The 22,077-nt window shown below is 39.2% G+C and overlaps 1 protein-coding gene across 1 annotated transcript in view; it reads left to right on the top strand.

Moving 5' to 3' along the window:
- The first annotated feature begins 1,743 nt into the window (after window positions 1-1,743).
- The window catches only part of cs (citrate synthase), a 56,316-nt gene continuing 35,982 nt past the window's right edge, over window positions 1,744-22,077 (top strand). Inside the window, exons 1-2 of the mRNA XM_026921164.3 lie at window positions 1,744-1,954; window positions 20,746-20,793. Of these exons, the coding sequence (XP_026776965.1) occupies window positions 1,904-1,954; window positions 20,746-20,793 (99 nt within the window). The 5' untranslated portion in view covers window positions 1,744-1,903. The remainder of the gene's footprint in view (window positions 1,955-20,745; window positions 20,794-22,077) is intronic.

Raw genomic sequence — 22,077 nt, 5'->3', positions numbered from 1 at the left:
GGTACCATGTTCTAAGTTGTTTAACACATCTAGATGTAAATATTAGGAAATTAAATTCTGATCTTTCATCTTATATCTTTCTATTCATCTATCTTTTGATCTCAAACCCAAATGTCTTCAGTGTACAGCAAAACAAAAGAATTGGCCTTGTCATTCCAATACTTTTGAAAGGAGCTGTAGATATTTCTTAAATGCTATATGAAATGGTTAACCACACAAATCTACTGGTGCAGGATCAGGATTTTGAGACGAGCAGAAAAAAGTCCTACATGTTGAAGTCAAGTCAAGTGGAGTTTATTGTCATTTCAAACATATACAAGTACATAGTGAAACGAAACAATGTTTCTACAGGACCAAGGTGCTACGTAAGACAAACACAGAACAACACAGAACTACAAGGGACTACATAATTTAGACATAAAGTGCACAAGTGCAAACATGTGCAGACAGCACAAGACAGTACAATGACTACTGGAACAGACAATGGGCATAGTAAGTCCCAGTGCAGTGCCGACCAGTACACAGTTCTGTTTAAAAGTGAACCTAGTGCAAAGAGTACAAGAGCACAATACAAGTAGCTGAAATAGTGTAAACATAAGTGTAAACATAAGTAGCAGCCTATGTACAGTATAATAAGTATTGTAGCAGCATAAACGTGCAAAAACTTGCAAAAAAATTGCAAAGAAGATGGAGGATGCCCAGTTGTGTGTATATACGTATGTGTGTGTTCAGTCCAGTTTCTGAGTATTGAGAAGCCTACATGTTTTTTTTTTTTTGCTTTGCTTCTTTTTGTTATGTGCATTAGAAGATTTATTTAAAAAAGATAAGAAGTATCGCCTAAAGCAGAGTGCTGGAAATCAGTATTCGACTGTTGATTAGATGCAGCGACAAATGACCATCAGGTAGAAGACCAAATCCAGATGGTTTTGAAAGTTCGCTAAAGGGAACATAAATAACATTTCACACAGGACCATACTGCGACGTTGCTCAAACGTTCCGTAAAGGGAATATGAATAACGTTTCTTACGGGACCACGGGGGGACGTTAGTTAATGTCCTCTGAGCGTATGTTTGCGAGCGTCCCTTCAGGACTAAAATAGGACCTGCTGCGAACGTTTATAATGTCCCGGGAATATTATATAGCGAACGTCAATAAAACGCCAGAGAGTTCACTCGGTTTATAATTCGATTATACAAGATTTCATTTCCAACAGCAATTTTGAAAAGGTACGCTTTATATTTATTATTCCTACAACAAAACAGGGAACTCTCCTTTGTTGCATGCACCCTACCACGTAATAGCTTAATACACGGCACACTTTACTGAGGTGGTACCTTACCAAGTCAACAGGATAAATCGAAATTCAATTGTATGTGCTTGCCTATGTGAAAAATAAATTTTTGATTTTGTAAAGAAATAGCGCTCTGTAACATAATTTAATCACTTTCTTTTTTCAGGCACATCCCAGAACACCTCTTTGAAAGCCAAACGAGCTTCACAGAATTGAACCAATCATATAAAAGAACGCAGGCGTCAACAGCCAATGACATGCAGTTATATATCAGTCTGGCGAATACTGGTGCTTTTCGCAGTTTCCTGTAGATCAAGCCCCATCCAATCCAAAATGCGGATAAATACTAGATGGTTCACCGCTTCCTACTTCAATGCACTACACATGGTATGAAATAATGGCTTCCGTGCCCTAGTTAGTGCACTACATTGTCAATGTGGAGCCATTTGGGATTCAACTTGCGACTACTTTTGAGCCTGAGTGCCTTTTTCAACCTTCACTCTAACCACTGTAGGGGCACCTTCAACCAGTTCCGCGGCGCACCGGCAGCGGATTGATCAATACAAGTTACTAATATTTATATATAGGAACACATTTACAAATACAGGCATTATGTCTCTTCTTACAATTAGTAGGTTGGCCCATAGGCTTCTTTGTTCAAAGGTAAGAATGATTAACTTTATCCGATTTCTATCCAGTAGGCCTACAAGGTAGTTCAGTTTAGCTGATTCTTTTGTTTTATGAATTTTAATAGTACGTTTTTATAATTCTGCAAAATCAGTAGGTTTGTTGACGGCATGGACACAACAGTTTTAGATAAGAGTATAGCTGTGTTGTTCAAACGCCATTTCGGGCAGATATAATCGGCTAACGCTAGCTATCTCGTGAAGCTTTTAAATTTCAGTGTGGCTGACCGGCTGTTGAACCGAGGGCGAGTTTGTCGATTGTAGATACACAGTTAGCTAGCTGTCGTGAACGTCGACTGTCCATTAAATAAGTAACATTAACAGTACTTGTTAGTGTTGTGGTTTCACAACTGTTTTTACGCTTTGTAGTATAAGTCCTGGAGTGTTTTTGTCATTTGCTGGCTAGCTGGCTAAATGCTATGACGTGACGAGAGAGCGAGCAAGGTGGTCGTATGCTAGCTAACCATATAAAGCTATCCTTCTATATTTCCTCTGAGACAGTTTATCGTCGGCTAGTTGCATTGCAGGTTTTCCCTTACAGACCGTCTCGATGCCATATTCTAGTACCCATATGTAACTCGACGCTTACGGCATAGACTCGTGTCGTTTTCTGTAAATCATGCTCCGACCCTCCTGGTTCGGCCTGTACTAGTAGCGTATTAATATGTTTGCTAGATTGATGTTTTATTGTGTCTGTAGTAATCGGCTTTAGTACTTGGAACGGACCCGAGCAATCATAAAACTTGGTTGATAGGGAATTAACCAAAGGACACCATCTCCGCTCTTAAACACACTGTAATCATCACGTCATCTTTTCAAACTGCTACTGGTCAAACATCACAGGAAAGCTGATTGGGGGCTTGGAGAAGACCTCTGATTGCTCTGCATGTGCTAACATCTCTCTCACCGACAGAGGCGATGGAAATGCCAGCCTTGCCTTGGACTCCTGATCACACATGACTATGGCCTCTCAAGGATATGAAAGAAAGAGCAAATGCTTAGATAGTTGCACCTCACAATTTACAGCGACGTTTGATGCATTTCTGCTCAACGAGCTGCAGCTGTTTCGTGCGCACTGTAGCGTCCCCCTTCCTGAAGCTACATAGCAGTATTTAGACCCCTGTAGGAATGTCTCTTTATTTGGAACTAGACACTTGTTCACTGTGTACGAAGGAAGGTTGAGCAGAAGTCAGTCAGAGGTCATTGGGAGCTCGGGTGCTCCTGTTGTGCTCAGTTGTGTTCCAGTGCTTGCAGGGTCAAAAAAAGATGCGGTCAGTGATTTACATTTGACGGAAGAAGTGTACACTAGCTTTAAATTGCTTAGCCTGATGTTTTATTTATTGAAAATAGTAATTTTGGCTATATAATAGCCAAATGACTTGGCATGACGCTATTGGACTTAAGGCCTATCTTGTGCTTATGTGTTAACACATGTGCGTCTAGATGCCGAGAGTAGGTTCCTGGGTATGTATGATACACAGACGTGTTTACACTCTTGCACGCAAGCCTCCCATTAGCTAACTGCAAGTCGTGTGTATCAGCTGGTCTTTTGCTTGCCCATTGATTGACTAGCAGAGATTTGTGTTTGTTTTTTACACGTACCATCTCTTGACAGAAACTGATGAAAAACGCTTTGTAAAAGTCCTGGTTTAGACAGGTTTACTTAAATGTCTCCTCTGTGATAAAACCCGGACAGATATAAATGAACAGCGTGAGCAGGTAGGTGTGTTTTCCTCCCTGCTTTTCATGTTTGCTTCACACACAGCAATATGATAATATTATTCTATAATGGCTTTATTTACAGAAAACTAGAATCATGATATTGTGACATGCATGAATATAAAGTGCAAGACCTTATACTGGCTGCAGCTGTCATTGCAACAGCCAGTTAAATCCTGCAAATTTGCACACTTTACTTTCTGTTTTGTTCTAGTAGACTCCCAGTAAAGACTTAATTTAGGTTATGTAATCTACAGTAACTCAAAAACCTAAGGCTGTTAAAAACAAAGTATTAGGTAGACAATTGGTGATAGTAAGAATCTTCAACAGATTCTAACTATTGTGATGACTGTCGAGTTGGACATATTAAATGTCTGCAGGAAAATGTGGTGTATGCAGCTTTATGATCAGCAAAAATATATTGTGTTGTATCTTGTAATATGTGTCTCCTTTTAGCCTATTTTATATCCTATTCAAATCTTAATAACCTGCTTTATGACTTTGGAGCATAGCATTAAAAAGTCTTTCTCTGATGCATCTTAGGTTGTCTGTGGTTCCGAACAGATAAAGCCATGAATGTCTTCAATCTTAAAACATGAAAAGAGATTTTTAAATTAAGAAAATGAAACAACATATTTATCAGGGCTCCTTGGCTATACAGGAATTTAGTAAGTATCTCTGCTGCTGTTCAACACAGTACATGTATACTTAATATAATTTATATAATTTTATTTAAATTTTTTAATGAGCTTAGTTACAGCTAATAACTAGATAGGTTTATTTACAGTAAAAGCTTACAGCTTCGGTTTAGTAAACATTCTCTTAGCACGGCTTTGTCAACAAATACTTAATCCAAAAAATGGACTAAATTCAAATGCTTTTAACAAATTAACTGTCTTAACATTATGAAGAATGTGCCTAGTATTGTAAAACACACGTTTGCTTTTCATGGCTACAGTTTAAAGCAGGGAAACTTAAAAAAAGCTATATAAAATGTTCTGTGATCTCTTGTTAATAGTAAAGGCCAATTCACATTGAATGTTTTGTGAAAAGACCTCATTCAGATTCTGGTGTTATTTTCTTAAAAAAAAAAAATAAATAAAATAAAATAATAATAATAATACGCCCAATGCGGAGAATCTTCTTCATGCAAATTTATTGGTTGCTCTTGAAATTAAGGTCCTTCCCACTCTTAATTACTGCAAAGGAGTGACCTGCATCAGAGAATTAGATGATGTAGAAGAAGATGAGATTACTCTAGAACTTAACTCAAGGAGTGATGCATGTGAAGAGAATAACAATCACAAGAGAAGACAGAAATATTAAAACTGGTACATACATTATTACCTTCAATAAACCTCACCCACCAGAAAGAATCACTATATTCCCAACCCTTTGAGATGCTTTAACTCTCAAAAATACAGACATGGCTTAAAAAAACTGTAAGATTAAGAGTATGTGTTGTTATTGTGGTGAGGAGGATAATGATAAAGGAAGTTGTCAGAAGCCATCCAAGTGCTGCAGTTGTGGAGGAAGACATATGGCTACATCAAAAGAATGGCCGATTTGGATTAAAGAGAAAGAGATAAATGAAAATCAGATGTACAAAGAAAATCAGCTATACTGAGGCACATAAAGTTTTCCACGATCCCCTCCTTTTCTTTAAATAAAATCCTTGCTTCAGTAGCCAAAAAAACTTTCGCTGCAGTCGACTGCCAAACAGATCTGACGTAGTTACGAAAGGATAAGCCACAGATTGTCAGTAGCGGTAAAGGTGCAGCACGTCTAAGGGCAAAAATTGCAGAAAATAAGAGTGAAACGATATCAATCCATAACCAATCCAATCAGAATTCAACAACAAAAAAATCAAACAATTAACAAGAACTCAAAAAAGCCTGAGGCACTCTAAAGGATCACAAGATGTGAACGTAAAAACCAACCCAATTAAAGATGTCGAAATGAGAGTGGTCATATCAGCAGAAGCCGTTCTCCAAAAAGGCAGAGCAAGGGGGAGTGTACCAGTACTCCCTACTTAATTATGGACTATACCATCATCCAGTGGAACTGTCATGGCTTGAGAGCTAATTTTGCTGAATTCCTGCAACTTTAATCCTCTTGAATTCTGTCTGAAAGAAATACAGTTTGTCTTTTAAAAATATTACAGTTTTAAATTCTTGGGGTGCAAACAGCAGACGTTGTTCTGGTGGCACAGCTATTTTAATACGGAATAATGTGATACGTAGTCGGATCACTTTGGACAGTAATTTACAAGTGACAGCAGTGCTTATAATGCTCCAGAGAGCTATTACAGTGTGCTCAATATACATTCCACCAGACATGACCCTAACACACCAAGAGTTGGACAGCCTTGTCCAGCAGCTCCCCCTGCCCTTCATACTTGGGATTTTAATAGCCACAGTACTTTATGGGGTGGTAATCAGAATACCACAAGAGGCAAGAGAATTGAGTTCATTGACAATCATGCCCTATGCCTCCTAAATAATGGATCTCCAAGCTATCTACACCCAGGACATGGTACCTACTCAGCGATCGACTTGACTGTCAGCCTGAGCTATTACTGGCTCTCTCATGGAAAGTGTTGCATGACCTCTGTGGAAGTGACCATTTTCCACTTATTCTAGTTCTTAAAGGAAGAGGAGAAGGGTCTAGTGTACAGGGCATTTTAAAATAGCAAACTGGTACCTCTTTCAGTCTTTGTTATGAGCAGTTTAATGCTTTTTCTGAAGATGACCCAGATCCTATTAAAACACTTAATAGTATTCTAACTTCCATAGCAGATGATACTGTTCCAAAAACCTCACCCAATACATAATAATCGTCAGCCATGGTTCAACAACTACTGCAAAAATGCTATAAAAGAGTGGAATATGGCAGAAAGATCCTTCTTCAGATGTGCAACAGCTGAAAACCTCATCAGATTAAAAATGAAGTTAAGAGGCAAAGTTGTATCCAACGTTTCATCAAAGACTTCTACAAAAAAGGTTTGGGATCTGATTCGTGGTATGATGGGCAAGAATTGCAGACATCAAATTCAGCATATTAAACATTGAGATAAAATATTAACCAAAAAACAAGAAATCGCTAGTATCCTTGCAGAAACTTGTGAAGATCCTTGCAGAAAAAACTCATCTACTGAAAACTCACTTCCAGCTTTTCAAGCAATTCGGGCTGCAGAAGAAAAGAAAGCTGTTAACTTTTGTCTGATAATTGGAATCTTACAACCAACCTTTTACCATGGAAGAATTAATGCAGACCATAAACAGATCGCATGATACGGCTGTTGGTCCAGATAACATCTACCATCAGTTTTTAAACAGTTTACCACATACTACTTTGTGTTTGCTTTTAAACATTTTTTGTAACTCCATTTGGATATCAGGACACATTCCATCTTCTTGGACAGAATCGGTAATCATTCCTATTCCAAAAGCAGAAAGATCACAGTGAACCTTCCAGTTATCGTCCCACAGCCCTGACAAGTTGTTTGTTAAACTATGGAGAGAATGGGTAATGAATGCCTTGTATGGATGCTGAAGTTCAACCATCCAATATATAATGCTTAATGTGGGTTTAGAAAAGGAAGAAACATTATAGATTACTTCATCAGCCTTGAGAGTTATTTTAAAGGATTTTCATCAACTTGGTTTCAGAGGATGGCTGCCTACTTTTATTGACAACTTTTTAATCTAACAGACTTTGCAGAGTTAAGGTAGGTAGTACCAGACTAACACAGACAAGAGCTAGGAGTGCCTCAAGGTAGTATTTTCAGGTACCCTTTTTAGTATCCATATAAACAAAAAAGTTGAAAAAGTAACCGGTCAGCGATCCACAGCAGCCTTTATGTGGATGACATCTGTATTTGTTCTAGAGGTAAACCCATCCATGCATAGTATTGAATGGAAAATCCATCTGACAATCAATGGTCCTAGTGTTGTCACGATACAGGGATTTCTAACTTCGATATTCTATACCATGGGGAAAATTTTTAGATTTTTATTTAAGGATAAATTAACAAGGATATAACATGAGTGCACTTGTTCAAAAGCCTCTGAGATCGTCACACATTCAAAAAGCAATAAAGTGCAAGTAAAAAAACGGTGCAATCTTATTCATTTTTACTTGAAAATACATATCTTTCACAGAGTATTTTAAGCCCCCCCCCCCCACCCCCCATATCAACAGTCCTTATGTCTAAAAGGCACTAAAGTGCAAGTAAAAACAAAAGCAGTGCAGTCTTGTACATTTTCAAGTGACAAATGAGTAAAAAAAAAACTGAAAGGAAAGTAATTACTATTCTTATATATGCAAACGTTCTCTACAGAGGTGAGTGAGAGTGACACCCATTACTGTAGCCTAAAGTTTCTTTGTATAACTTCCAAATGTTTAACTTACAGATTTTAAGCTAGGAACCCCAGCATGTCAGTGTGCTCCTCTTGCACTGCAAATGAGCCCTGACATACTAAAGACACATTCTGAAGCAGCGACGCACAAATACTTCTTAGCAAACTGAGCAAAGTGAGGTATAGTTTTCTCATTTGTCCTCCACCATGTGAGTGGGTCCTCTTCTGCATCTTCTGCAAGTTCAGGCATCTTTTCATATATTGTGAACTTATTTTTGAGTTCTGTGTCTGCACCCCACCCTCTTCTCTGGATGATGCATCTTCTCCATTTATTCTTTTTTCCCTCTGTATGCTTATTAACAGTCTTTTCAGATCTGTTTTAGTTTTCTTTGCTGCCGGTTGCTTGGCACATGGAGAAGGTGTTTGCTGACTTTGGCCTCCTATTTCCAGTAAATGGACATTGTCTATAAGATTCTGTTTAACCTCCTCTCTCAAGGTAACAAAACTGTTCTTGACTCTTGGGTCAAGAAACGTGTCTATTTTCAGTATCAGCTGCAGATGCATGCCCTCATATCTTTGTCTGAAATCTCCTCTCATATTATCTTTAAGTTGACGTTTTAGGTTGCTGTCACTTTCCTCAACTGTGAAAGTAGAAACAATCTTCAAACTTAGGGGCAGGACAGAGGAGAGAGTGGTGTGTTTTTCACCACTAAGGGCATCCATGAAAGAGCTGACAGGGCTCAATACCTCTTTGACAGCCTCAAGAACTGTAATATCTGATTAGGCATGAGGTGGCATTTCTTCCGATCATCATTCCGATAGAACTGAATAGACTGCTTGCCACTGTTCTAGAAATCCCCGCAACTGGGCTAATTCATGGATCAGTCTGTGTTTGGACAGATCTTTTTGTTTCTTCTTTAGCTGTCGCAACATCTCTGGTGATCTGCTGAATGCAGACACCGTCTTTCTTATCCTCAGCAGTGCTCCAGACACACAGGTTGTGCCTGTCCTGCTGAAATGCTTTTGTTGTTTTCTGAGGCATTATCAGTGGTGATACCAGCCTTATTTACTCACTCTCATGTCGTTCCAAACCCATAAGACTTTCGTTCATCTTTGGAAAACAAATGAAGATATTATTCTCATAATTTTTTTGTCCATCCATTGAAAGTCTAGGCAATCAATATTTTCAAGCTTCAAAAAGTACACGAAGACATCATATTGTAATCCATATGAATTGAGCGGTTTAATCCAAATCTTCTGAAGAGACCCGATCGCTTTTTATGATGAACAGATTTTAATTAGGCTTTTATTCACATACAAACATTGATCAGTGCACATACTATATTTGATGCCCTCTGTGTAAGCTCAAACGTGCATGCCTGACGTGCTAGAACAAATGTGAGTGAGTAAATAATTACAGAATTTTCATTTTGGGTGAACTATCCCTTTAAGCACAACAGTATTTAAGTTAATTTACTATTGACCATAGTCAAAGTATTTTCTTTTGAACTGAAACTCTGCTGTCTGAGATTCCTCAGGCCTGATAGCTCTGAGGGGTATTAGCTTAGCTTTGAGAATTACAACGGGACAACACACTTATCAACAGCAGTTTACTGGGCCATCTTTTTTAATGCTTCAGTGATTGAAATGGGAGCTGTTACCAACCTCTTGAAATTCTTTATATAGGTCCATGTGTAGGTCCTTCAGGTGCTTTCCTAAATTAGTGGTGTTAGCACCTTTTGTCAGCACTGCTCTGTAGCAACGCTTGCTTGTGACCTTTGCCTTTCCATGTTCATTTGCCTCACATCTGTAATGTTTCCAAATAGCACTCCTGCTGTATTCTTTATCCACCAAAACTGGTCGTGGAGGCTCTGCACTTGCTCTCCTTTTAAGTGCTGAGAAGACAGCACTGTGAGTGAGTGAGAGGAGGCAGGACTATGTGGGCACTGCAGTGTGTGTCCACTCGCTGTCGGCTAGAGAGAGCAAGAAAGTGAAGCTGGTATCAGTGTATTGATACTGTGGAAAATGAATACTGAAACCCTTTCAAATATTCAGAATTGATATGTATTGAAAAGTCAGTATTTTTTGACAACATTGCTTGGTCCATATCAAAGGGTTCCAGTTCTCGAAGACGTTCTCTCCATCTCGACACAGATTTATTCTTGGGAAGAGATCCTATCAAAGATGCCAAGGAATTTGGAGCCATGGTGTATGGCTCAGCCAGGAAATCATATCCGGCTGTTGGACACTGTTCCTCATCAAGGCATATGTCTGTCCCTGGGGGCCTTCAGAACATCACCAATTCAAAGCTTGTATGTTAAGGCTAATGAACTCTCTCTGGAGAATAGATGTCTCAAATTAGCCCTGCAATACCCAACAAAGCTATCAACCAATAAAAATAATTCAGCTTATCATGCAGTATTCTCACCTTAGTTGTCATTTTTGTATGAGAGAAAGCCAAGGCATATTTATCCATTTGTACTATGGATTAAGCCCCATCTAGAAAATATAAAAGTTGATTGAAGTGTACTAGGTCAGACACACTTCTGTAATATCTGCCCCCCCCCCCCCCCCCCCCCCCCCCCCCCCAGAATATAAAAAAACATGGATATAACAAGAAACAAAAAATCTCAAACACACCCCAGTGATTACCACCAACAGCTTTTAAGTATATGGGGAAGCTTTCCATCATACACTGAGATTATTGAGATTATTTTGACACTGGATCATATTGAAACTTCTCAACAACAGAATTTCCTAATAATAACAGACTCAGTCATGTCTTCAAACTCTGGCATCTCTTAAAATGAGCTTTTGTAGAAATTTTAGGAGGCACGGAATTTTAAAATTCTTTTTTGCTGGGTACGAGGATGTTGTGGGGAATGAGCAAACAAATGCTGCTGCTAAGGAGGCCTTATCTTCAGAGCTCAAAAAAAAAAAAAAAGCCTGATTCCACCTTCAGACCTCAAACCATATATTATAAACTCTTATCTCATGAAAAAAATGGCAAACCAATTGGGATCAATGTAGTACAAATAAACTTCATGAAATCAACCTTGTTGTTGGTAGAAAATGTCGTTTCTACTTGGATAATCGCTGGGACCATATCTACATGTCTACACCCATTGCCAAATAGGCCACTCCAGACTTGCATAAAAGTTTTTGTTAACAGGTGAAGATCCTCCTTTATGCCCCTTGTGCCAAAGTACTATATGTCTGAGGCATATTTTAATGGACTGTGATGGTTTCAACTCCTCTAGGACTCTTTCCTGCCATGAAAATAGCCATGGTAGCTGGCATGGTATTAAATTACAACCAGCCAGCCAAAAAGACAGGAAAACAAGCATTACCACCATTTCAGACTTAAGGAGAGTAGGGGAGGCATAATATTACCAGCTGTGCAGTTGGGAATTGTGGCAATAACTTAAAATGAGCTGGACGGTGGTGGTTTTGCAAGTGATTTTGCACTGATGTGCTGTAAAAAGTTAAAAAAAAAAAAACACCATTTAACATCATATTTCATTGTAATTTTTGTAGAAATTGGTTTGTCTAATGTTCCAATGGCAGACTTTTGCTCTCCTGATACTGCTCGGTGTTGAGCAGGAGAGTGCCAGTCAGAAAAACCTGTGAATTTAACTGCATTTTAATTAACATTATTAATTCACCATTATTTGTAAAATGTTATGTTTTACGCCTTCTTGTTGGCCTAATTAATCTTTTTGGGTCAAAAGTCCTTTTTTCCCCTCTTACAGCCAAAAACTTTAGGTGATAAAGTTAGATGATAATAAATATAGTAAACTGGTGTTAGATACTTGTTATTATTTCCATTAATAACATCAACATATTCTCTGCTTACATCAATAGAAAGCGAGAGCCAGTGGCTCCCACGTGATGCAGCAGAAAAGGGTCTGCCCTATTGTCCTCAAGTTTGCGAGTTTGAATCCTGATAATGCCATAGCTGTCCGTGGCCAGGAGACCAAGAAAGCCAAAGTGCTTGCGTGCTGTCTGCTTGGGAGGGGTTCTATGCTCTCTCCTATCAATCACGCTGACACTAGCCAATCATGGGTGTCTGTGAACTCATGCATATGGGAGCGGGCAGATAGCCCTGGATACCGTGTGACGCACTGTGAGCAGCAGTTCGAAAAGATGCAGTTGGCTGGCTTCACGTGTCTCAGAGGAATACTGTGATAGCTATCAATCTGTGAGTGTGAAGGCTGTCACATGATAGGGGAGACCTGGTGAGTGGGTGGTAATTGAACTGTAAATTGGCAGGCAATGTTTCTGTAGACATCTGAATTCATGTTGCTGCTACAGTCATGAGTTGCGTCATCAATAAAGATTAGTGAGCCCATTTCGGAAGCAGCCATGCAAGCCCAAGCTGTGACACTACCGCCACCGTGCTTGACTGAAGAGCTTGTATGTTTTGGATCATGGTCCTTACTTTCTCCACTCTTTGGCCTTTCCATCACTTTGGTAGAGGTTAATCTTGATTCCAGAACCTCTGTGGATCATCTCTGTATTACTTTGCAAATTCCAATCTGGCCTTCCAATTCTTACTGCTGATGGGTGGTGGTATGACGTCTTTATTACTGCTCTCAATGCCCTCTTCGAACGGTGTGATATCTTCACCCCTGCCCTGTGGAGGTTGTTGGTGATTTCACTGACTTTTGTTTTTGGGTTTTTCTTCACAGCTCTCACAATGTTTCTGTTATCAACTGCTGTTGTTTTGTTTGGACAACCTGTTCTATGTCTGGTTGCTAGTACAACAGTGGTTTATTTCTTTTTCAGTGCATTCGAGGACATTTGTTGTACTGGCTGTGCCCAATACGTGCAATGGCTTTGAAAGATTTTCCCTCTTTTCTTGGCTTCCAAAAGGCTTGCTTTTCTCCCATAGACAGCTCTCTGGTCTTCATGTTGGCTTATCATCTTTAACAAGAGATGCAATCTTCACAGGTGAAACCAAGGGCTCAAACCAAGTGCAAAATTTCAGTGCTAATGATTGTTTAAACAAGAAATCTAATCGAGCACACCTGGGCCTGAAGAAACACATGTCAGGCATATGTTACTATATGTGACCAGTATCCAGAATCAGTGGGTTCAGACAAAAGGTGCCTTGTTCTAAGTCAAGTATTTATAGCTGTATAAATATCAGGATATGAAAGCTGAAATTCTGATCTATCGTCTTATGTTCATCTTTTGATCTCAAACCCAAATGTCTTCAGTGTATAGCCAAAAAAAAAAAAAAATAGAATTGGCCTTGCTGTTCCAATACTTTGAGAGGACTGTATATTTTACACCAACATGAGGAAACAAAATATACACAAACATACCGGTCATTCGCTGTCCCCCTGTCTCATGTTTTTAGGTGTCTCATTTATACAGTTAAGTGAGGAGGTTATGTGCAACAGGTGAGTGTAATTAGTAGGGCTGTAACAACTAATTCACAAAATCAATAAGATAAAAAAAAATACTTGCCATTTCTTTTGGAATTTCATTATCGATTAGTTGGATTGTGTTATGAAGGACAGTGTGGCACTCTACTAGAGTTGCAGGATGATTCGAAACTTTGGTGTGTTGGTTTGATTCCCGAACTGTTAATACTTTCGGTTGTTTAGGTCAATATGTAGGGCCCTGTGAAATCAGTTTTATTTTTTGTCAAATTCAGTTTTACTTTTTCTGTTATCTTTTATGTTTTTTTCTTATTTTTACCTGTTTGTATTGTCACAACAGATGGATGCAAATGCAGTATAAACAGTTTAATGTTCAAAACGGACGGTTCCAAAAGGACAGACAAGTTCAAGGTCAAAAAACAGGCAAGGGTTCAGGCGATTGGCAAACATTACAACGTAGCAAAAACCAGGAGGCTGAAACAGAGTCAAAAAAACAGATAGCAATCAACAGACAAACAGCTTGGTAGTCAGAGTAGGCACTGCTGAGCGTTTACTTGCCAGTGTCATGGGCTGGGAGTTGTAGTTCGTGGTGGCCATGTTTGAAGGCTGTGGTGTATTTTGGGAATTGGAGTTTGAAATCAGAGTTGATCTGACATACTGTAAGAGCACATGTAATCAACTAAAATAACCCAAAATATAGTGGAGTTTTTTATTGAAACTGCTGAAATACCATTCAGTAACAGCAAGTACTGATTTTTAAGTACCTGTGAAAATGTAAAAATGGGGCATTTTTACAAAAACAAATTGACTTCTAAATTATGGGAAATGTAATATGAGGCATCTATAGCTTAATTTGCTGTGTCTGTATGTATATGTATTGCTACATTTTTGCTACAGATAGCCAAGCAAAAATATTTATTAGATGCAGAGCACATGGACCTGGGTTATAACTCGTATACTCACTTTTAGATGGTGAATTATTACCATGACATCCTTTCCCCTCAGTGGACTATAAAGCATGCTAACACACTTTGTTGTGCTTGGACAGTACAGCACATGCTGGTGTGAGTGGACCGTACAGTGTAGAGAAAGTGTAAGCTGTTTGACTGCATGCCTAAAAAAACTACTTTTGAACTTCTCAGAGGGGCCTGGATGATGTAATTGGATATTGGCAGTGATCAACATGTTGCCCATGCTGCTGGAAGGGAACAAAACTAAAACAGTGTTTTTGCATGGAAAACCCAAGCCAACAGCATATTTTGTGTTGATATGGGGGGAAAAAAAAGGTCTTATGCACAGTATATGCAAGATTTTAGGTTTTGTCCTTAAGTTGAGAATTGTTTCAAAACGGCACACGCCTGGACTTCTTTGCAGCAGTCAACAATGATTGCTTCAAAAGACAAATTGAGACACATCATGATTGATGCTGATCACTGCAATTTCAGTGAGATGCTCATAGTAAGCCTCAAGTCTGTTTTAATCAGCTTGACCTTTCAAAAGCTCCTCTCTGCAGCTGCCTTGGTCACTGGGATAGTCACAGATATCCTCTGTATCACCCACATGTTTGGGTAGATTTCTTGCAGTCGCTTTTCATGAAAAAAAAAAAAAAAAAAAAAGCAGCACACATTCATTTCTTCACACGTGTCTTGCTAAAGCTTGAGCTGAAGCAAAGCCATGATCTCAGTAGTCGGTCAGGAAAGTTTTTGTTTTGCCAAGCAGGTCCACTGCCATATCCAGTTGCATAGAAAAAGACTGCATCAGCTTACTGACATTTTCAGTGCGGTTGACGATGTCATACCAGACAACTGAGCAGATAGAAAAATGAAAGGATGCAATTTCCTCTGCTAAAGATTTTAGACAATTTTTATGGTGGGATCTATTGGCTTTTCTTTTACCTTCAGGAGGGCTTCTCTCATCTGTGGGACCTGGTACCTAATGGCCTCTACACTGTTCACATGGCTCTCCCTCCTGGTCTCTGACCATGACTTTAATGTGATCTTGACATGGCTTTTCAAGACAGACCATCTGGGTGGGAGCTGAGAAAAGGGTGAAAAAGTGCTCCTTCACATGTGGCTTGTCCTCCATTGACACGGTTCTGATGTCAACTGATACCTGCTCTGTGTGGCTTATGTCAGGGGTGCAATCCAATATAATGGAAAAGTATTTGTAGAGTTTGGTCTAGCCTACAATTGCATCCATGATCTTTCCACTGATAGCATTTATCAGTTTGTTTTGCCTAGTTTTATCCAGGTACACTATATTACCAAAAGTATTCGGTCACCTGCCTTGACTCACATATAAACTTAAGTGCCATCCCATTCCTAACCCATAGGGTTCAATATGATGTCGGTCCACCTTTTGCAGCTATTACAGCGTCAACTCTTCTGGGAAGGCTGTCCACAAGGTTGAGGAGTGTGTTTATAGGAATTTTTGACCATTCTTCCAAAAGCGCATTGGTGAGGTCACACACTGATGTTGGTCGAGAAGGCCTGGCTCTCAGTCTCCGCTCAAATTCATCCCAAAGGTGTTCTATCGGGTTCAGGTCAGGACTCTGTGCAGGCCAGTCAAGTTCATCCACACCAGACTCTGTCATCCATGTCTTTATGGACCTTGCTTTGTGCACTGGTGCACAGTCATGTTGGAAGAGGAAGGGGCCCGCTCCAAACTGTTCCCACAAGGTTGGGAGCATGGAATTGTCCAAAATGTTTTGGTATCCTGAAGCATTCAAAGTTCCTTTCACTGGAAGTAAGGGGCCAAGCCCAACTCCTGAAAAACCACACCAGGGTTTGGAGGTTGCCAGGAGAACGGTACATTTTGGACTGCATTGTGCCGAGTGTGAAATTTGGTGGAGGAGGAATTATTTCCTCCTCCACCAAATTTCACACTCGGCACAATGCAGTCTGAAATGTACCGTTCTCCTGGCAACCTCCAAACCCAGACTCGTCCATCAGATTGCCAGATGGAAAAGCGTGATTCATCACTCCAGAGAACGCGTCTCCACTGCTCTAGAGTCTAGTGGCGGCGTGCTTTACACCACTGCATCCGACGCTTTGCATTGCACTTGGTGATGTGTGGCTTGGATGCAGCTGCTCGGCCATGGAAACCCATTCCATGAAGCTCTCTGCGTACTGTACTTGGGCTAATCTGAAGGTCACATGAAGTTTGGAGCTCTGTAGCAATTGACTGTGAAGAAAGTCGACGACCTCTTTGCACTATGCGCTTCAGCATCCGCTGACCCCTCTCCGTCAGTTTACGTGGCCTACCACTTCATGGCTGAGTTGCTGTTGTTCCCAAACTCTTCCATTTTGTTATGATAAAGCTGACAGTTGACTGTGGAATATTTAGGAGCGAGGAAATTTCACGACTGGATTTGTTGCACAGGTGGCATCCTATGACAGTTCCACACTGGAATTCACTGAGCTCCTGTGAGCGGCCCATTCTTTCACAAATGTTTGTAAAAACAGTCTGCATGGCTAAGTGCTTGATTTTATACACCTGTGGCCAGGCCAAGTGATTAGGACACCTGATTCTGATCATTTGGATGGGTGACCGAATACTTTTGGTAATATAGTGTATGTTGTGATGTTCCCTGCTCCACTCTCTACCCTGTCTATCTGTTGCTTGAAGACTGATTCTGGTTCTGAATCGGCCATAAGCTCCACTTCTTTGTTGCCATTGTTGGGGTGGAAGAGTGAATTTGTGGACCCTCTCAGAGCCAAGTTTCTCTCAGCAAGAGACTGGAATTATTGCCACTATGCTTTGAAATACTTGATGCCACCTCTTCATCAATAAGTGCTATTGCCTCGCTGTCTATTGTTTGGAACTTTTCAAGGTGAATCTCCACTTCTTTCAATGCATTCATATTTTGCTGATGTTCTGGACTATTTTCATGAGATTTCAAAACCTGGGTGGCATTCTTCCAATGAGTCTTTCCTTTCAGAAATCAGCGTAAAGTCCTTCTGTGAGAAGAGTTTGCAGCAAGCCAGCTCTTTATCTTCTCACCATTGAATAAAACTGAATAAAGGTAATGATGGCAACTTCGTCCATCCTCTCCTTGAGGGAAAATGAAATCTCTCTCGCCCTTTTAAGGTTCTCGGGTGACTAATTCAGCCCTCACTTTATCAGACAGGGCAGGCCAGTCTGCAGGATCCGGAGGTGGTGGGTTGATAGACTCACCAGCAACAGAGAGAGGTTCACAGGGATAAGAGGAAGAACTTGGGGACTTCTCAGCAGCAGTTGGCAGTTCAGTGGAGGTAGATGAGCAGCTGACGGGCTCTTTAGCAGCAGTCAAAGTTGAGGATGAGTTAGACAAAGAGCTTGAGGTCTTTTTAGTACCAGAGTGAAAGTGAGATGCTTTGGATGGAGTGGCTGGGTCACCTTGGTCACCTGGAGCTAATTGAGATGAGGCGGATGGAGAGGTTGGAGCCCCTTGTAAATACTTCAGCAGAGAATCTATTAGAATATGGAAGAGACCAGACATGGGCTATACTCAAACCCAAATAAAGAAATGCAAGCGTACACACACACACACACACACACACACACACACACACACACACACACACACACACACACACACACTGTGCTGACAGTTGAAAATACCTACAGTTGACATACCTAAACTTAAATGACTGCAATTCATGAATGCTTTAGACTACAGGCCTAATCTTAGTCTCTTTTAGAAGAAGACATTTAGGAGTTTTTTTTGGTGAAGTGAAAGCAAGCAGCAATAGACCTCAAATTAAAACATTATAGAAGCTTAAATTTATTTTAAAGAAAACACACTGCACTAAACTTAAATAAAACAAACAGAAAACATTCCACAGTGTCCGTGCCAGTTTAGAGGTTTTAAATAAGCTATTTCAAAATATTAAATAAACATCAATGGCTAACATGAACAGTTGTCAATTTGTGATTCTTACCTATAAATTGCTCTTTTTATGCAACCCTTTTTCTTCTTATGATTCCTGCATTGTGCACCTAATTTTAATAATTTTGTACTTTTTTTTTTTTCCCACTCGTTTTTTTCAAAATATGATAAAGATCCGATTATGGATAGTGTATAATTGCAAAGCGCTAGCGGCATAAATAATATAGTATAGTATATAGTATAGTAATGGCACCGGCATGCATAATTAACACGTTATGATGGTGTATCATAATCACGTCATGAATCAGGCAGTGTTAAATTAGTTATTGTAATCATTTAAATTTAATCAGTACTGAAAGGATGTTAACTGGCACAATTAATTTTGCTCAATATATGGGTAGAGTGGCGACCCCGAGCCGGCCCTGGGTGGAAAAACAACAAAACACTGGTTGCAGTGCAAAATCACCTTCGAGTTCAGAAGGATACACTGAGTAGAGGTTACTTTGGGCTGGTTTATAAATGTCACCCAGATATGAACTGGTCTCAGTTTCATGAACAGCTCGGAGAGAGGCTGTAAGAAAACGGCGGCAGGTTGAGGGTCTGAACCGAAGCAGAGCAGAAAGCAGGTTGGATCTGTCTGCATTATTGAACTCAGTCCTCCACATCTATCCCATATCTGATCTAGCTGTTCTCCAGAATAGAGCCTGGTTGTCATCTGTTAAAGAATGGTGTAATTACTGGAATTGACTTTTATTTCCTTAATTTGCTCAGATTGTGCAATACTGAACTCTCCTGCTGTCGTGGAGGTGACCCAGCTATGTATTGTTGTCAGTAGGCTAATCCTGATTAATTTTGTGTCAAGGAATTATATCAATAATATGAAATTAATCCATTATAACAAAAGTATTTACTGTGTTAAAAAAAAAAAAAAAAAAAAAAAAAAAAGAACGGGTAATATATGTGAATACCAAAGAAAACCTGTCCTCGGCAGAGCCGGTGACGCCAGTGTGGGGGAGGGGCAGGGATTTGTGAAGGAATTGGCAGGGGTTTGAGCAATGCATTATGTCAAGGAGGTCTTGTTAACAAAACGCATAATAACAATATTGGGGCAAAGCAGCACACACTTAAGGAATAGGTAGTGATCTGCATTTGTGATTTATAATATTTTAGTGATTGAAGTTTGTAATGCTCTGGTGGGTTCATGCCATGTTTCCTCTGAGTAGAACATAGTAAACAGAAAAGTTTTAGCCCTTTTGTTCAAACAAAAAACACTAAACCTGCAATGCTGTCATCTGTCCTTTTGTATAATTTGTAGGGTGATTGGACAATGTGTGTGTAGTCAACTTTTAGCTTCTCCTTCAAATTCATTTTGGGGGGGGGAAAAGAATGATAGAGTAAATAATCTGCTTTGTTCATTACACCTGTGACTGAGTCCATAACACCACTTCTTCATACCGTTGCTTATATTTTTATTACAACCAATAATCTGATGTGGATGATAAAAATTAAATCTTAAAATGATTTTTTTAAATTTAAATATTTAAAGATGGGGGCTTAGCAATGTTTATACTATGTTTATACTAAGTTTGTTCTATGTTTATACCAGCCACCCCTGTGCCTGTGCCATTTCTAAGAAATCTTCAGTGCAGGGCAAAAGAGAATCTGCTGTTAAATTGTGTCTATCTATTTGATCAGCTAAAGAAAACCTCATATTTTGGAGCTACCTGAGGTCTTCCATGTTGTTTCATCCGCCTGAAAGCCAGCACAGCTTTGCCATACAAATTTGTATCACATAGTCTCATACCGGAAATGTACTGCCATTCACTGAATAGGTTCAGCCCCATTTGTATTGGCTGAGAGACCCAACAGATTGAAATAAATAAATAAAAGTGGCATTATTTAATAAAAGTCTCATTATGAAATGAAATTAAAGTAGTTTTCTGGGGAAAAAAATCCATTTTGAAATGAAACCTGATATGAACTAATAACTAACTGAAATGTAACAATGTTATTGTTAAAACAAGTATGATGCAATAATTTTATAATAATGAGTTCAATATTTATTTTATTGACTGATATATTTACAGTCACATGTCTGAAATAGTTTTTCTTCCTCTCTGTTTGTTATAGAGATGTTACTTAAAGATTCATGTTAAGGGACTTATAGCCCATTTTCTGTCTCTCTTTGATTTGTGCCATCCGTTCTATCTATATTTTAAGGGTATTTGAGGCATAAAATTGGTAAGAAGAAGGACTTGTTGGCAGTGTAGGCAAGTGCAAGATCTAGTTGTTTTGTCTTGTTTTGCATTAAAATTTTTCTGTGCAGATGCATGTATTTATTACACTAGGTTCAAACTGTTGTTTAGCATGATCCACCTATATAGTTCATGAGGTTAATGTTTTTCTTTTTTTTTTTTTTGTTTTTCAGAATGCAGCAGGTGTTGCTGTGACTGCCAGAAATATTAGTGCGTCCACAGTAAGTAACTCAACCTTATACCACACCACATTGTGTATAGAATATAATGAGATTCACCACAAACTCAATCTTTATGGACGATTGTTGACTTATTCAGAATGTTTACTGTAGGTTTTATAAGAATAGGTTTTGTCTTTATCTCAAATTCAGCTGGTAGGAAAAAAAAAACAGGTTAAATTTCAGGTAGAAAATTTGGCACCTTAACTTCATGTGATGTATAAACTTAATAAGCAGGTTGTGGAAATCCATGAAAAATGTTTGGAATTCTCGGAAAGCTGAACCATGCCCAGATTGAAATAGAGCTGCAAGCAGCAATTAAGGGGGCCAGTACCTTTGTCCCCACCCTTTAACAATGGAGAAAGACCAGAAGCCATTGGGACCATCAGTACTTGCTCCAATGGAGATATACTAAATTTGAAGGCACAAAGTCAAGCTGTTGCTGAGATTTCGCCACACTTGCTGTTTTTTGTAGCCCTCCCAAATTGCAAAAAATGTCAAATCTTGTTTCTTAGCTTCAGCTCATGTTGGTAAATATATGTGACAAATTTAATGTCAATATATAAAAGCATTCCTGAGAAATGCCCTCACTCCCCGTTTGGCACCTTAGCCTTCAGATTTGTTTGCAGATTATGGATCAAAAATCTCAGAAGCATATTTTTGGAACTGCTCACAGAATGTAATCCAAATTTAGTGATGATTGGACAAAATTTGTAGAAGAAGCAAAAAACTGTTTCTTGAATTTCAACATGGCCAACTTCCTATTTGGCAGATCACAAATTTGTTACATGTCGAACTTGCGGCACCTTCCAAGGAATCAAGTGAAAGAAGAATCATGATTGCAGGTTGCATAAGCTGTTCGAAAGTTATGAGCAGTTTTACTAATGTGTGAATTATGGTGCCCCCTAGAGGAGATTTAGACAAAAAAGGAGTCACAAGGTAATTTACTCACCTACTAAGTTGGTCAAAATACATCACACTGCTGCTGAGCCATGCCCTCACTTTGTTTGTGACTCCACCATCAAATTCATTTGAGTGTTCTGGTTGAAGTGTCCATCATATCAAAACCTGAGAAGCAACTAGTGTTTGGGTTGGTGTTCTGATGCTCTCTTCCATATTTCATCGTTATTTTGCAAAATTTGTGGTAGAAGAAACAAAAACAAATTTTTGTTAAAATTCTAATTCAGAAATCACAAATTCCTTAGAACATGTGAACCTTCAAAGGAATCAATAGAAACGAGAATTTTGATGATGAAAGGTTCAAAACTTATTAGCAGTATTACGAAT

Source organism: Pangasianodon hypophthalmus, chromosome 16 (assembly GCF_027358585.1).
Source record: "Pangasianodon hypophthalmus isolate fPanHyp1 chromosome 16, fPanHyp1.pri, whole genome shotgun sequence".
NCBI classification, from domain to species: Eukaryota; Metazoa; Chordata; class Actinopteri; order Siluriformes; family Pangasiidae; genus Pangasianodon; species Pangasianodon hypophthalmus.
The sequence above is the reverse complement of the archived record's forward strand: the minus strand, read 5'-3'. Positions and strand labels throughout refer to the sequence as shown.